At 34.6% G+C, this 17,066-nt stretch overlaps 1 protein-coding gene across 6 annotated transcripts in view; it reads right to left on the bottom strand.

Annotated features, from left to right (window-relative positions):
• Positions 1–17,066, bottom strand: part of IQCB1 (IQ motif containing B1) — a 45,409-nt gene that overhangs the window by 25,523 nt on the left and 2,820 nt on the right. For 3 of the 6 annotated variants that reach the window (XM_070583781.1, XM_070583780.1, XM_070583782.1), the window contains exons 3-8: positions 15,988–16,049; positions 14,213–14,324; positions 13,815–13,977; positions 11,634–11,763; positions 8,287–8,380; positions 4,345–4,444 (exon numbers count right to left, since the gene is read on the bottom strand). In XM_070583781.1, coding sequence (XP_070439882.1) covers positions 4,345–4,444; positions 8,287–8,380; positions 11,634–11,763; positions 13,815–13,977; positions 14,213–14,312 — 587 coding nt within the window. In that variant the 5' untranslated portion in view covers positions 14,313–14,324; positions 15,988–16,049. The remainder of the gene's footprint in view (positions 1–4,344; positions 4,445–8,286; positions 8,381–11,633; positions 11,764–13,814; positions 13,978–14,212; positions 14,325–15,987; positions 16,050–17,066) is intronic. The other 3 variants (XM_008516189.2, XM_008516188.2, XM_008516190.2) reach the window with 1 other exon arrangement.

Genomic DNA, 17,066 nt, shown 5'->3' with positions numbered 1-17,066 from the left:
TATTTTATTGATCTCTGCTTTGATCTTTATGATTTCTTCTGCTTACTTTAATTCTTTCTTCTTAGTTTCTTAAAGTGGATGCTGAAGTCAATGATTTTTTTCTTTTCTAATATAGGCATTTAGTGATGTAAATTTTCCTATAAGTACTGCTTTAATTTAGATGTATCCCAGAAATATGGATATGTTTTCATTTCCATTCACTTAAAAATAATTTATAACTTAATTTTTTATTTCTTCTTCATCCTTTGGGTTAGATACACGTTACTATTTGCCAGATATCTGGAGATTCTTCAGAGATCTTCTTGGTAATAATTTCCAGTTTAACTTCACTGAGGCCAGAGAACATACTTTGTATGACAAAATCCTTTTAAGTTTATTCAGACTTGTTATACGGCCCAGAAAATGGTCTCTTCGTAAATATTCCATTTGCATTTGGAAAGAATGTGCATTCTGCCATTGTTTGATAGATTGTTCTAAAAATGTCAATCAGGTCAAACTGATATTGCTGTTCAAATCTTCTGTAGTCATACTAATTTTTTGCCTACCTATTCTATCAATTATCAAGTGAGGGATATTGACATCTTTCACTTTAATTGCAGATTCATCTATTTCTCCTTGTAGTTCTATCAAGTTTTGAAGCTCTGCTATTGGGTCAATAAACATGTTTTCTTGGTGAATTGACTTCTTTATTATTATGAAATAACTTTATCACTGGTAATATTCTTTGCTCTGAAGTTTACTTTTTCTGATATTAATATAGGCACTCCAGCTTTCTTTTGACTAGTGTTAGCATGGCATATCTTTTTTCATGCTTTTACTTTTAAGCATACAATAGTATGCTTCCATTTCTCTCCTCCCAGTCTTTATACTATTGCTGTAATACATTTTACTAATACGCATGTTTTAAAACCCCCTTATCTTTGTATAAGCAAATGTTATATTACATATAATACTGTCATAATAAGAAAAATAATTTTATACAGTTACCTATATAATTATCATTTCTAATCATCATTCCTTTGTGTAGATCTACTTTCCTTCTGGCTAAAGAACTTCCTTAAACATTTCTTGTAGTGTGGCTCTGCTGGTGACTTCTGAAAAAGTTATTTTGCCTTTGTTTTTCCAACATATTTCTGCTAGGTATAAAATTCTAGTTTGACAGTTGTTTTCTTTCAGTATTTTAAGGATATTGCTCAACTATCTTTTTGCTTGTGTTGTTTCTGATGAGAAAGTTGCTGTCATCCTTATCTTCATCCTCTGTATGTATATAATGTCTTTTCTCCCCCCTGGCTGCTTTTAAGATTTTCTCTTTATCGCTGGTTTGAGCACTTTGATTACAACGTGCCTTGGTGTAGAATTTTCTTCATATTTATTGTCCTTGGGGTTTAATGAGCTTTTTTAATCTGTAAGATTATAGTTTTTATCAAATTTGGGCGAGCCGGCTCCGTGGCCGAGTGGTTAAGTTCGCGGGCTCCGCTGTGGTGGCCCAGGGTTCGGATCCTGGGCATGGACATGGCACCGCTCATCAGGCCATGTTGAGGCAGTGTCCCATATCCCACAACTAGAAGGACCTGCAACTAAGATATACAACTGTGTACAGGGGGGGTAGGAGTGGGGGGGGGGTGGGGGGAGGTTGGGGAAATAAAGCAGGAAAAAAAAATTTGGAAAATTTTCAGCCACTATTTCTTCAAATATTTTCTTCTGATTTTACTACCTCTTTTAGATACTCTGATTATACCTATATAAAGCTGTTTGAAACAGTTATCCAGATCACTGATTCACTGATGTGCTTTTCTTTCTTTCTCTCTTCCCTCTCTCTCTCTTTTTCATTCCTTTTCTCTGTTCATTTCATTTTGGATAGTTTCTATTGCTATGTCTTCAAGTTGACTAATCTTCTGCAATATTAATCCTGCCTGGTGTATTTTTCATCTCAGAGATTGTAGTTTACATGTCTACATGAAAGTTCAGTTTGAGTCTTATGTCATATATGCCTCTATTCAACTTTTCGAACATATGAAATAATAACTGTCCTAATGTTGTTGTCTATTAATTCTAACATACTTGATCTTGATCAACTGATTCTTCTCATTATGGGTCCTGTTTTCCTGCTTGTTTGCATGCCTGGCACTTGCATGAATTTTATCTCGTTGGGTGCTGGATATTTTTGTATTGCTAAAAACATTTTTGAGTTTTCTTCTGGCTAGAGATTTTCAAGTGCCATATACAAATCATGTGCAACCAACGCTTTAGCAAAACTGGTATCAAATTGATAATGCTTCTAAGCAAAAGTAGCAACATTTTGTAAAACCAAGTCGATCTGCAGAATGTTCTATAGCATAGTTATGATTGTAGATTCTATCTGAACACTGTCAGTTTGTAGTAACTGCAAGAAATGATCACTTTGTATTACTAAAGGAAGAGAAAAAAGAGATCAAAGCAAAGATTCTTTGATAGCACAAGTGGGATTTTCTCATCCTTTTAAAGCCAAATCAAAGCATGACCATTTCTGCTAAACTTCCTGCCTGTGTATACTTTATAACAAAGACTTTAAGATGTAGGCAGTTTCAATAACTAGATGCAGTTAAGTTACTCAGACATAACTTGATCCTTTCAGGTCTTGCTTTTATTTTGTTTGGATGGTCCAGAATAGTGCTCAGTTTAGTGCTAATTATCCCCTCGTTACCAAGGAGAAACCTTCCTGAATACTATACGCAATGTGCCACTATTCATGAGGCTTTCCAGTTTGGCTGTTGGAATCAGGCAGTATTCTTGGCTCTGTGTGAGGTTCCGGTACTCTTCCTTTTAATTCTTTGGACTACTGTCTGGGTGGTTTCCTCACATGTATGTGTTGATGAGTACTCTACTGAATACTTGAAGGGGACCCTCTGCAGATCTCTGGCGTTCTGCGTGTACCTCTTTCTTCTGTGGTATTCTATCTTGTGAACTCTTGCCATTTGTTCTCCCCAGACTCTCAGCAATATCTCTTCAACTCAGTCTCGCTAGGTTACCCCTAACACAGCTTGAAAACTCTCTCAATGCTATAAGTTAGGAAAACTGTTAGGTTCACCTTGTTCATTCCTTTTTCTCAGGACTCATGTTCTTTCATTGACTGAAGTCCAGTTTCATGTTTTGCCTGGTGTTTATTTTTTTCAGGTGGTAGGGTAAATCTATTTCTATTATTCTATCTCAATCACAAGTGGAACTGAAGTCCTGATGATTTTAATTCACTATTTTATAAAATCCATTCTCCTGGAACCAATGCCCAAGGCTAAGATTTTATTACTTCACTTGGATAACTATGGTTGCCAGCATCCTCTAACTGCCTTCTTTGTCTAGAGTTTTGTCCCCCTTAAATCTTTCCTCCATGCAGTGACCAGGGTGACATAAGTGAAATGTAATCTGACCATTTTCATCCACTTTAAAAATCTTTCAATGGCCCCCAATGCCTATGGGATAAGACTTAGTTTCCTTAACACAGCACATAAACTCTTCATAACTAAGTCTCTGCAAACCTTGCTAGCCACCTCCACATACCAAACTTTAAACACTAGCAACAACAAATTGTATCTACTTTTCACCCTCAGCATGTTGTTTCTTATCTCTGTGCATTTGTTCATGTTGTTACCTCTCCCTAGAAATACTGCCTCCTTCTTCCCTGGCTAATTTCTCATCCTTAAAGTTTCATTTCAGCTGTTAACTTCTCCAGGAAGTGTTCCTTGTAAGTTTGAGGTACTCTTGCACACACCTTTAACATCCTAAGTTAATATACTATAACAGAATTATGTTCGTGTGTCATTGTCTTCCATTATACGCTAAGCTATTTAAAGACAAGGTTTATATCTTAACTTTGTAAACTGAGTGACAGACACATACTTGGCATATAGTAGATGCTTAATAAATCCATATTGAACTGAAAAAATCAATTATTTCAACTGTTTGTACTCTGCCTTTCCATTTTAACCTGGGGAAATTTCCTATTACTACTTTTATGCCCTTCTACAGCACCTGGCACGATAGTGAGTTTGCTAAATAAATATATGATTAAGCATTTTTTACTGTGATCCCAATGGTTTTCTTGAGATGTCACAGTAATTTTTCTTCTCTAAGCCTGAGATTTGGTCTAAAATCTTCTTAAGCTCTCAGATAAGATAGGAACCAGATAATAAATTTCCAGTCTTTTGTGGTGTTTTATATTCTTTTTTTCCCTTAAAGACAAAGTTAATAATAGAGCTTTGTAAGTGTCACATACAACCATATGCAATTGATGATGTCAGCAAAACTGGAATAAAATTGGTAATGCTTCTGATCAAAAATTAAAAATTATATTTTGTAAAACCAAGTCACCTGTTGATCTGTAGTATGCTCTGTAGCATAGTCATGACTGTAGATCCTATTTGAACATTGTCAGTTTGCAGTAAGTGCAAGAAATGATCACTTTGTAGTACTAAAGGAAGAGGAAAAAAAAGAAAGATTAAAACAAAGATTCTATGATGATACAATTGGGATTCATTTGTGCTTTCAAACCCAAATCAAAGCATGACAATTTCTGCTAAACTTCCTGCCTTTGTATACTTTACAATAAATGATTTTATTATAAATACAATGCACAAAAAAAATGACTTTAAGATAGGCAGTTTCAATAACCATAAATAGGCATTCCATTTTTATAAACAGTTATAAATGGAAAGCATCCACAAATACCAACCTAAGAAAATCTATAATCTCCCCTTAAATTAAAAATAAAATATAACATATCCTAAATCTGAAACTCTTTTTCTAGCAGTGAATTTAGTAAATAAAATCAAATTTCCTGTGAAGAAGAGAGAATATAAAGGAATGGAAATGGTGCAGATGACTGTAATCAGTGGCCTACGTCCTTAGAAAACTTGCTATATATCATGTTTGCTAATATCTTAAATAATAATGAAATCATTAACTATAGAACATTTGTTTTCACTGGTTTATAATTTTTAGGCTCTGAGCAGCCAGTTATAAAGACTTGGCATTGGATGCTTATGCAAGTTGCTTAACCTCTCAGAACATCCATTTCTTCATCTGTAAAACCATAAATAATAGCTCTGTCACAGGCTACTACTGCACAGTGTCCTAGAACAGAGCAGGTTCCCAGTAAATGTCGGTTTCTATTCCCTGCTCTGCTAACTGACCAGAATTTTAATTAAAGTGGGCTCAGGTATGCTGGCATGGCAGCTGTATGAACACTACCCTAGCTTCTACAGAACAACTTCACTATTCTCCTCTTTCTATCTCCTGAGGGAACATATTTGATTTCTTTCACATACTAACTATTGTTCTTCATTTCTATCTACATAGTCCAATATTTCAGTATTTTGCCAGACACCAATTCTTTTAAAATGTTTAACAACTTCAAAAACAATTCCACGGGCTGGCCCCGTAGCTAAGTGGTTAAAGTTCCGTGTGCTCTGCTTCAGCAGCCCCAGGTTTGTGGGTTCAGATCCCGTGTGCAGACCTACTCCACTCATCAGCCATGCTGTGGAGGCATCCCACATACAAAGTAGAGAAAGACTGGCACAGATGTTAGCTCAGGGCAAATCTTCCTTGCAAAAAAAACCCAATTCAACTACTATTAAATATTTCTATGGCATATTTTTTATTAACTCAATATTAAAAACTTCTCTCCTGTAGCTGGGATAAGTATATTATTCCATTTTGTCCATTTCCATTTATTAATAACTATTTCATTAACTTTGAATTCACTGAAATCATGTAATAAGTAGTGTGTTTATAAGTTTATCTTTTTTCCACATTGAAAAAATTAATAATTTATTAAATAGTCATTCCATTTTATTTTTATACTCTTTGTCTTGTATTATTATATAATTTATTTTTGGAGCCCTATTCTATTTTTCAAGTGTAGTCAGATAATTATGTGGTTCTCCAAATAAGAACTGAGACTTTTACCCATTTCTTTGTTTAAACTTTTTATAGTAAAAATTTCAAACCTACATAAGAGCAGAGAGAAGAGTATAATGACTCTGTATGTACCAGTCATTCAACTTTAAAAACGATCAACTTTTATAGCCAATTTTGTTTCACCTATTCCATCCACTTCGTGCCTATTTTATTTTGAGGCAAATCCAAGACATCAAGTCATTTTACCCGCAAATATTTCAATATATATTCCCAAAAGGTATGAATAATTGAAAAATAAAACATAACCAATATCTAACCTAAATAATCATGATTCCTTAATTTTATCAAATATCCAGTACATGTTCCAATTTCCAACTGTTCTGAGAATTTTCAAAAGTTAGTTTTGAGTCAAGATCCAAATACGACTCACACAGTGTAATTGGTTAGCTTTCAAATTTCTTTTAATCTATGGATTCCTCTTCTACTTTTTTTTTCCCTCTTGCAATTTATCTGTTGACGAAACTACATCAATTGTCCTATAAGCTTCCCACAGTCTCGTTTTGCTAACTGCATTCCTGGAGTGTAATTTAATATGTTTCTCTGACCTTTTATAAATTGGCAGTTGGAGCTAGAGGATCAAAATGGCTTGGGTCTGAATTTTTGGCACATAAATTTCATATGTGAGGTTATGATGAGCCATTAGGAGGCACTTAACATCTGGTTGTCTCTCTTTTTGATATGTTGACAGTGCTGGATGATTAATTCCTAAATCTGTTAATTCATTCACTAAGGGTTGCAAAATGTAACTATTTTATCATACCTTTTTCACATACTAGTTGGAATATTTTTATAAAGAGAAATTTCTCCTCATCAATATGTAAGAAAAGAGAGGATAAATGCTGGATCCTTCATTTACCAGTTTTCAAAATGAAGTGGTTCTCTAGCGGACTATAATGATAATTTTTTAAGAGTCTCACTATATTTGAGATGTTTCAATCCACTATATTTATTATCTTTATTACTGTTCCAGCTTCCCAGTTTTGGCTGGAAGAAGCCTCCTTATGTTGCCTTTTGAGTCCTTTTCACAGAATCCTAATAGACTTTGATTGCTTCCCTCATATCTGGTATTCAAGATTTCTCCAAGGAGCTAATTCTTTTAGAGAAAAGGTTGTTGGAGAACCCAATTTTGTACCCATTTATTTTTTGCATATGGATTTTAAAATTGTTTAACTTAGTTTTAATATCTACTTTATTGACATTTTAAATCTCAGATTGACCTGAGGAACATTGTCATTTGATATAGTTACTATTTTCAAAAAGGAATATGACTTATTTTTAAAATTATTCAAGTATTCTCTCTCTTGCTGTCTCTCTCTTTACTAGGCCTTTTACATTCCACTACAGTGAGACTAAGTACTTCATATTTTTTGTAAAATAGTTCTTTAAATTGGGAACTTTATAATATTTGTCCCATAATGGGAAATGAATAGACAATGCTTAAAAAGAAAAGGGAAGTATCTAAGCATGTTACTTAGCTCTATATGGATATAGTTGCCAAAAGTATTAGTTGTCCTAATTGAAAGTAGCTGCCTTTGGAAAATGGGAAATGGAGTGAGGCAGCCAGGGATTGTGGTTTGTTAAAAACAATCCTTACAGAACTATTTGACTCTTTATGTGCATGCATAATCCTGAGAGAAAAAAATTAAGTAAAAAATAAAAATTCAGTTCAACTTTTATTTTCTAAAAAAAAATCAAACACTGTTCTTATATTGTTCTTATATAGTTACATTTATGTTAGATTAAATCTTTAAAGAGGATAGGAATGTTGCCATGATTATCATTAAGGATTACTTTATGAGTCTTAAAAAAACATAATATAAAACTAACATATATTTATACTTCTCAATCTAAGTGTAGAAATACCCAAAAAATCACTTTTAAGTTCAGTAAGATGTCATTATATAAAAGCTTACTCTTACATGAATACTTACACTAGGAGTTAAATCATATCTACTCTGTACATAGAGATTTCTCTCACACTAAGTCTAAAATACAACTTTAATCGTTGAAACTTAAAAATTTTTTTCCATAGACTAAATTGTTAAAATTATCAACTATTATCTTGGATTTGCTAAATAGAAAAAGCTAAGGAGAAAGTTATATCTTAGCAATTTTCCTCTAAAAATAATATTCACACTGCCAATGTTGGCTATTTAAAGCTAGAACATCCAAATGGGCTTTTATTTTTTAGTTTGGGGGGTTATTTCAAGGTGGTTTCATTTAACTATGGTTATCTGTATAGTTAAGAAGGTATTTATTTTTAGGAAAAAAGATGAAACTGTTAGAAGTGACTCTACAATGACTATCAGTTACATTAAAAATCTTATCTCTTACCACTTTGGATGAGTTGAACATGGTCTCCCAAAAGCCAGAAGAGAGAATCAGTCACAATTTGGAAAAAGTGTAGTAATTCATCTTTTTCTTCACCCTTCACACACACAAAAATTCAATTTACTTTTCTGTAATTGTTTGATTGAAAAAAAAGAGACTTCTCTCTGGGGAGTCAGAGGACCTGGTTTCTGGATCTAATTTAGCTACTTATGAGGTGCATGATCTTGTAGCCTTCAGTTTCTTAATTTATAAAAAATTAATGTGTCGTTATAGGCTAGTAATACTCTACTTATTAGAAATGGTTGTTATCCAGAGGTCAAATGAGACAATATAAGTAGTATAAGACCTACGAGCTGATGCACTAGCATTTCTCAACACTGGCTATGCATCAGAATCACCTGAGAAGCTTTTTCTAAAATACCCATGCACAGGCTTTAGTCCAAACATAAGGACTCTGAATCTCCAAAGTTAAAGTCTGGACATGCGTATTTTTACAAAGTTAGGTGGGTGATTTGGTTATGCAGCCAGGGTTGAAAATCACTGCATTATGGAAAAGTAGGTATCAGTATGTAAAGCACTACTATTAGTGCACTGCCGTTGCAGCTTCTACTCCATGACTCCATGAGACCTAAAAGGCCATGTCATTTAGCTCTCCACCATACACTCAGTGTCTAAAACAGCTCTGACACACAGTAAATGTTCAATAAGTATTTATTCAATAAATAAATGACAATTTTTTCTGCTTCCTCCTTTCTGGAAAGTAGGGTGAGAAATTATTCTAGATTAGGGTACGTACCACAATGAGAAATAAGAAACAGATTCCATTCACATTCTGTCATTTACTGGCCATGAAACTTAAGCAAAAAGTTGTATAAAGGCCACTAATCTTATCCATGTCCTGAATGTTTGTACTGTAGCACAAAAGTAACGATGGCAACAGCAAAAACATTATGATCACTATGATTATTCTCCACAACAATGAATGTATTTTCTATTATTCTAGCATAGATTTAGATAGGTGCCTAAATAGACATGTGCTAACTTAAATATAATAATCAAAAACAAAAAACAGAATTGTCACATTAGATCAAGAATCTTTTTAGTCCAATAAACTGCCTTTGCCAGTTTCACCAAAAGACACAGCAGAAAGGGCATGATAATCCTCATTACTGTCAATCTCAAAGGAAAATGCTGGGCTCCTATACTTCCTACTTTCCTTAAAAACTCACTAGATAATGTCACCCATAAATTCATAGCTCCCAAGACTGATTAATAAAATTCACCCTTAAATCACTTCAAAATTCTTGCATAGGTGATTTTCTATTCTTTTTTTTTTTTTTTTAAAGATTGGCACCTGAGCTAACAACTGTTGCCAATCTTTTTTCCCCCCTGCTTTTTCTCCCCAAATCTCCCCAGTATATAGTTGTACATTTTTTTAGTTGTGGGTCCTTCTAGTTGTGGCATGGTGTTTTTCTATTCTTATATATAAAACATATATATATGTATGTGCATACATACATATGTATGTGTATACATACATATGTATGTGTATATATGTATACGTGTGTGTATATTTTAACCAGTTTGCAGTTTAGGCCAGACCATCCTGTGTATGTCCCGCTATGTGATCTACTACCTATATGCTGGCTAATTAAAAAAAAAAAATTGATTGGGAATCACCTAGGTAGACAGAACTATTAAATAAATTCAGTTTTCTTGTTGTCTCCTTTTTATCCCATTTTAACTTTGCCCTGTGATCAAATGGCTCTCTTTTTCTATAGATGATTTATTTCTCTTGACGTATGTACTAAAGAATTTTTTATCTCTATACAAACCCCATTATAAAGAATAGGAAAGTATTATGAAAAGTACTAAAGTATTTAAACAGAAAGAATACATTATTGCCCTTAAAGGAGGAATATTAAAGCACTTTGAAGAAAATGCAAAGCTTTCATAATGGTCTGAGCTATTCATGAGATAGAAATCACTTTACAAAGGAAGAAACTGAGGTAGAATGAAATCAAGTGATTTGCCTAAGAACCCAGAGTAAGTCTGCAGCAGAGCCTGAAGAAGAAATCAAGTCCAATGCAATTTCCATAGTTCATGCCACTTTAACTGACCTGAATTAAATTAAATCTAGCAAATATACAAATATTTATTTAGTGCTAGCATCCCTCAAAATGCGACTGGAAATGCTACAAGTAGAATTTGTGACCTATTACACAGAAAGCATATACTCCACCACTTAAATTCTCTGCCAACAATGCCTCTTATATCCAAACCACTATGCTGTCCATATTATTGTACATCTCATTCAATTTCACTCATAATTTTTTTATTTAATGTTTTTTTGAATTAAAAATACATCTGTCAGTTTTCTATAAGAAGCAGCTAAAACTGCTGTCTACTTTATTAGCCTGGGAGTTCTTTAAGTGCAAGACTGTGTCTATTCCTTATATACTCAAAGCATCTCAAATGGAACTGAACATCCCATGGTGACTTAGTTATACACAACTACAGACTTCACATTCAAGTATACAGAGACCTTGCTTTTGCATGGTACCATGTTAAATGAAACTTGTGCATATCAAAACCTTTACATGGTTCTGATATGTGTGAGTTTCAGTTAAGACAGCACTGCACAAAGCAAGGACTGCTTGTAGTGAAACATTCACCAAGATAAAACACACAGAGGGCCATAAAACAAGTCTGAAAATATTTCAAAGGATTGAAATGATACTGAGTATGCTACCTCACCACGATAGAATTAAATTAGAAATCCCTAATAAAACATGAAGAGAATCCTCAAACATTTGGAAATTAAACATCATACTTCTAAACAACCCATGTGTCCAAAAAAGAAAGAGTATATGCAGCATGTAACACAATTCACCCAAGAAATATTGTTGTATTGAAATGACCCTTACGTTTGAGTTGAAATATTTTGGTTAGAGAAGATTTAAAAGATCAAACAGAAAGTTCACCTTTATTCTTCACCACTGGAGCTAGCGGGAAAAGCCTTGGGCCTAGAGAACAATACTTGACTGTTCATTTAAGTAAAAGGTATGTTTTAGGAAGATGCTATGAAAATAAATGTCTGTGAGTGCACCTCAAAGTTGAGTAGTAAGGCAAATCCTTCAAAATGTCATACAGTATGCTTCAGCCAGCACTTTAAAATTTTCAAAACCAGAGATTTTTTTGGGAGGAGGGGAGTTGCAACTTTAAAAATGTTTGAATCCACTACTCTAATTGTACATTCAGCCAAATACTGCAACATTTGAAAAAAATATGGAACATCTTCTCAAGAATTAAACTGTTTTGGCTAAAAAACACTAATGAAACACATATACCTTAGCTGCATTGATGAAGCAGGTTTGCAATCGCCTCCCCAAAACCAGAAAATTTTCTGCAGCTGAGGGAAGTAATTCACTGTAAAATTCCTCTGCATCTTCTCCTGGCTCCAAGCCCACACAGCAATGGCTGAAATAAGAGCACAAGTTTGTGACTCAGTTTGTGTTAATTATAAATTTCAGTTGAATGCTAAAGCTTCTACAGACACTGTACCTTTAATGAGAACTTTTAGTATCTTTCTTTTGTTCCCAAGACAATAAGAACTTCTGCTGGAAAATCAGTATAACAACTTTCCAGAAAAGTAAACAGTGGTGTGGGCTTTACCAGGACTCATATGTCCTAACAACCTATTTGTCAACCCTTCAGGAAACAAAATACACTTGGCTCATAATAAAGAAAAATGAGGCAAGTTTTCAGTGAATGAGCTACACTCTAAAAGCAATACGATATCTTGAGCCCATAATTCATTTGTGTTAACTGATACATTTGAGACATCTGATAGCTGAAAAATACCCAGGGTAGCATTAGTCTGCAAGGGACAGATTAGGAAATCAAACATTCTAATTTTATATCAATTCTACTTTCCAATAAATCTACTTTCCTAAAATCTACAAAGTATCTGACTGCATATTCCTTATATCAGAAGGAGAAAGAGCAAAAATCTAACTCTAGGAGGAACACTTTACAAGAAGAGAAAGTCATTTAGAGAAATGGACCCTCTTGAAACTGCAAATAAAAGTCACTCTCTGGAAATAAAATGAGTAATTCAGAAGTCTCAATAACAAAAGGTATTTATGTAGACTAATACCATAAAAAGGCTCCAATCCAAGAATGGTCTCTATGTGTATACTCTAATAAGTAAGTACTGCTGTTTGAGGCTTCTCACAAAATGTGCAGACACTGATAAGCAATAGTAACTACCTACTGAGTATGCTAAAAATTTAACTGGCTAATGCTCAGTGTATCACGTTTTGGTTTTTTTTTTTCACATCAATTCCTAAAGTTAATGGACTAATGCTCACATTTATTAGTTTCTCTTTTCTCTTTGGTTCCTAAAGTTAACTATTTAAGAGTACCTATTTTTTTTTTTGCTGAGGAAGATTCACCCTGAGCTAACATCTGTGCCAATCTTCCTCTATTCTGTATGTGGTTTGCTGCCACAGCATGGCCATCAACAAGTGGTGTAGGTCTGCACCTGGGAACTGAACCTGGGCCACTGAAGTGGAGAGCACCAAACTTAATCACTAGGCCACAGGGCCAGCCCCAAGAGTACTTATTTTGATTGAGATCATTAATAAATGAAATGTTTTTTGTGCATTCACAATCACGGGGATTTCTTAAGACTTGGATTCCACCCCCCGAGACCTTATCTCAAGCAATATTTTCAAGAGCTAACATATTTAATCAAAACAAAGACACAAGATTTTATTTACTTAAGGTAAAATAATCTTGAAAATTAAAGTATAAAAAAGAATATTATGTACATTTGTTGTTTTTTCTACTGTATACCTTGAATCTGGCCTTTATCAGGAGTAAGTAGTTTTGAAAGCTAAGATCTAATTAATAATGCACGCTTTCTGTTACTTAATTAGGAAGTGGCTTAGACACTGAGAACATCTGGTTTATTTTATTGCCTCCTTTAAAAAAAAGATTCTGATCTCTTTTCTCTTAATTTCTACCACAGCAGTAGATCAGTAAATGCTACTTCTAAATTTTATATATATATATAGTTGAGATATATATATATAGTTGAGATAGCTAAACCAATACAAAATGAAACAAACTGTTTCTGTTCTCCTATAGTACTTTGCTACGCTTTTCATTTCAGCACCTATTTCATTCTGCCTTGTATGATATCTTCATTTCTATCTTAATATCTTCATTTCTTCATATATTCCTTAGTCAATAAAGAGTCTGTTAGGTACTTGGGATTTCGTAGTGAGCAAAGACATGATCACTATCTTCATAGAGCTTATGGAGTAAAATTTTAGACAGTGAAATATTCACAAATACAAAGTTATGAATAATAATATTTAGTATGAAGGAAAAGTACAACCATAAACCTACCACAGGATGTTGCCACTGCTTGTTAGGCAGATGAATAAAAAGGAGCAAATGTTGAAAGTAAGAATCTACTACTACATTCCTCAAGAACAAGCTCACTTACTGCTTCATTTTACCTTAATATCTGTGTAAGCTGGGAAATTGTAGTCCAACCACCCTGGATCCGAGAACAATCTTGACTGAGGACCAAGAGGCAATATTGAATGAGGTCATAACAATATATATCTTGTTTGATTTTCTTCAACTCTGAGCTTCCTAAAGGTGTGTTGTTTATTATTTCTAAGGCAAAAGGAAATAAGATATACTTATTTTTGTTCAATAAATCCAAGAGCTATCTGTATTTCTGTAGGTTGAATAATAACTAAAAATTCATTAAAAAAGAAAAAGAATCACTGTTTTATCACAATCCTAAGACTTCTCTGTACAAATCAGAAACAAATGCTAAAATTGTACCCATGATGGAACTGTTTTGTTACTTAAACAGTGTTAGCCAATCACAAAAAGATTTTCTTACCTTTTAACTTCAACAATATAACAGGGACATTCTGCTCAGGACTTTTTGCAACTTCAGCAGCTAGAGATAAGATCCTTGGGTCTGTACCTATTGGCTTCATTTCTCATATCACCTATATTTTAACAGATTCAGAAAAATAAAGGTCAAACGGCCCTAAAATATTCACTCCCTAGGTAATGTCTGAAGTATAGTTTCAACATAAATGAAAACTTAGCTTTGCCTGCTTTGTTTGAGAAGTTAAGGATAGATTTTTCCATTTCTTCCTTATAGAAAACTCTGGCTTTTCTAATTAGTGTACCTCTAAAAGAGCTAGAGACCCTTATACCTTACTATAACAGCTACTGTGGGTGTTGTTTATTGTGCACTAAGAGTCAGGAACTGTGCTTGGTGCTTCACATTCACTCTGTAATCTGCACAACAATCCTAGAATAGGAATTTTCTTTTATCATAAAAGAGAAACTGTGCAGAAAAGAGCTAACACAAGCCCGAGACTGCTATCCTTTCAAAGGCTGGCCCTTGGCTGGTGTCTAGGAAATTGGATTTCAGGAGGGTTTCCACCATTCTCTAATAAGAGTGGTTTACTGTGCTTAAACTGTTTGTAAAAACAATGTGGTTTAAGGGGCTGGCCCCGTGGCTGAGTGGTTAAGTTTGCGCGCTCCGCTGCAAGCGGCCCAGTGTTTCGTTGGTTCGAATCCTGGGCGCGGACATGGCACTGCTCATCAAACCACGCTGAGGCAGCGTCCCACATACCACAACTAGAAGGGCCCACAACGAAGAATATACAACTATGTACCAAGGGGCTTTGGGGAGAAAAAGGAAAAACTAAAATCTTAAAAAAAATAAAAAAACAATGTGGTTTAAGCTGAATAGCTGAATACCTGCTTTCCTTCCTAAAATTTGGAATTCTGGTACGTAATAGCAGAGGATGACTACATGGCTATCTTCCAATAAAGACTCTGGTCACTGAGTCTCCAGTGCACTTCCCTGGTGGACAACACTTCGATGTTGTCATAACTCACTGCAGGAGGAATTAAGTATGTCTTAAGTGATCCCATGGGGAGAGGACCCTTGGAAGTTTGCACCTCCTTTCCTCTGGATTTCACCCCATGTGCGACATCCCTTTGCTGATTTTGCTTTGTATTCTTTCACTGTAATAAATCATAGCCATGAATATGACTATACATCCTGAAAACTGTGAGCCCTCCTAGCAAATCACTGAAACTAGAGTTGATCTTGGGGATCCCCAACATGCAACTCAGAAATGTTATGTAATTATAAGATAACCAAAGATTGTTAATAAACAGCACAGTGAATAAAATCAATTATGTTAAAATTTTTAAAAATTCCACATCCCAATTCAATTTGTTTCTAAAACTTTTCTTTATAAAAAGTTTTAATTTAAGGCATTCAAAGCTCAAAGATATCATCATTTAAAAAAAGCATAATGTTTATTACAATTAATAAAAGCTAACATATATTAAGTGTTTACTATGAGCTAAGCACTGTGCTAAGTGCTTTTACGTGCATTATCTTATTTAATCCTAACAGGACTGTGAGGTAGAGTCTGCAGTCATCTCCATTTAACAGGTAAGAAAAATAAAGCTTGAAGAAGAAATTTGTCATGGTTCCACCAGCATGTGGTGGAGTCAGTATTCAAACTCAGATCAGTCTGACTTCAAAGTCTGTGGTTTTAATTACAATGTTCATTATATTCTCTCCCAAGTAAAACAGTAAAAATACAAAACATATTCCCAAATAACCTACTTCTCACTCACTTTTTTAGCTATTACTCTTCATAACTGGCACCACAATCTATCCTTTATATTGAAGATTTGGCCTAAAACAAAAATCATCCCTTATTAGGTAAAATATAAATCACGAAAAAACAAGTTTTCTGGGGGCTGGCCCAGGGCCAACCAGTTACGTTCACACGCTCCGCTTTGGTGGCCCAGGGTTCACTGGTTTGGATCTGGGCGCAGACCTGCATACGGCTTATCCAGCCATGCTGTGGCAGGCGTCCTACATATAAAGTAGAGGAAGATGGGCACATATGTTAGCTCAGGGCCAATATTTCTCAACAAAAAGAGGAGGACTGGCAGCAGACATTAAAAAAAAAGTTTCATGGAAATATTTTAAAGAAAGCCCAGAACAAGTCCTGGCACAGAGTAGGCATACAACTTTCTAAGAGAGTAAACATAGAGTTATCTCATTCTTTCCAATGGCTGCCTTATGTTATGCTTCCTTTGTAAGTGTACATCAAAGTATATTTAAACATCCTGTCTACTGGAAGTTATTCAGAGTGTATGCTATTACAAGCAATGCTGCAATGAATATCAACGTACATATCTTTATGCACTCATGCTAGTACTTTTAGGGTGAATTTCCCTTGAAGTTGGATGACTGGGTTGCAGGACACATATATTTAAAATTTTGATTAGGTAGGGGCCGGCCCGGTGGCACAGCGGTTAAGTTTGCACATTCTGCTTCTCAGTGGCCCGGGGTTCACCAGTTTGGATCCCGGGTGTGGACATGGCACCACTTGGCACACCATGCTGTGGTAGGCATCCCACATATAAAGTAGAGGCAGACAGGCACAGATGCTAGCTCAGGGCCAGGCTTCCTAAGCAAAAAGAGGAGGACTGGCAGTAGTTGGCTCAGGGCTAATCTTCCTCAAAAAAATTTTGATTAGATGCCAAATTTTTCTCCAAAATGGGTGTTCTAACTTATACTTCCACCAACAACATATGCAGGTGCTCATTTTACTATGCCTTTAACTAATACATAATGTTCTCATTTACATTTTTGCTAACCTGTTAGATGAAAAATGGCATCTTGTTTTAATTTGTATTTCTCT

Source organism: Equus przewalskii, chromosome 18 (assembly GCF_037783145.1).
Source record: "Equus przewalskii isolate Varuska chromosome 18, EquPr2, whole genome shotgun sequence".
Taxonomy (NCBI): Eukaryota; Metazoa; Chordata; class Mammalia; order Perissodactyla; family Equidae; genus Equus; species Equus przewalskii.
The sequence above is the reverse complement of the archived record's forward strand: the minus strand, read 5'-3'. Positions and strand labels throughout refer to the sequence as shown.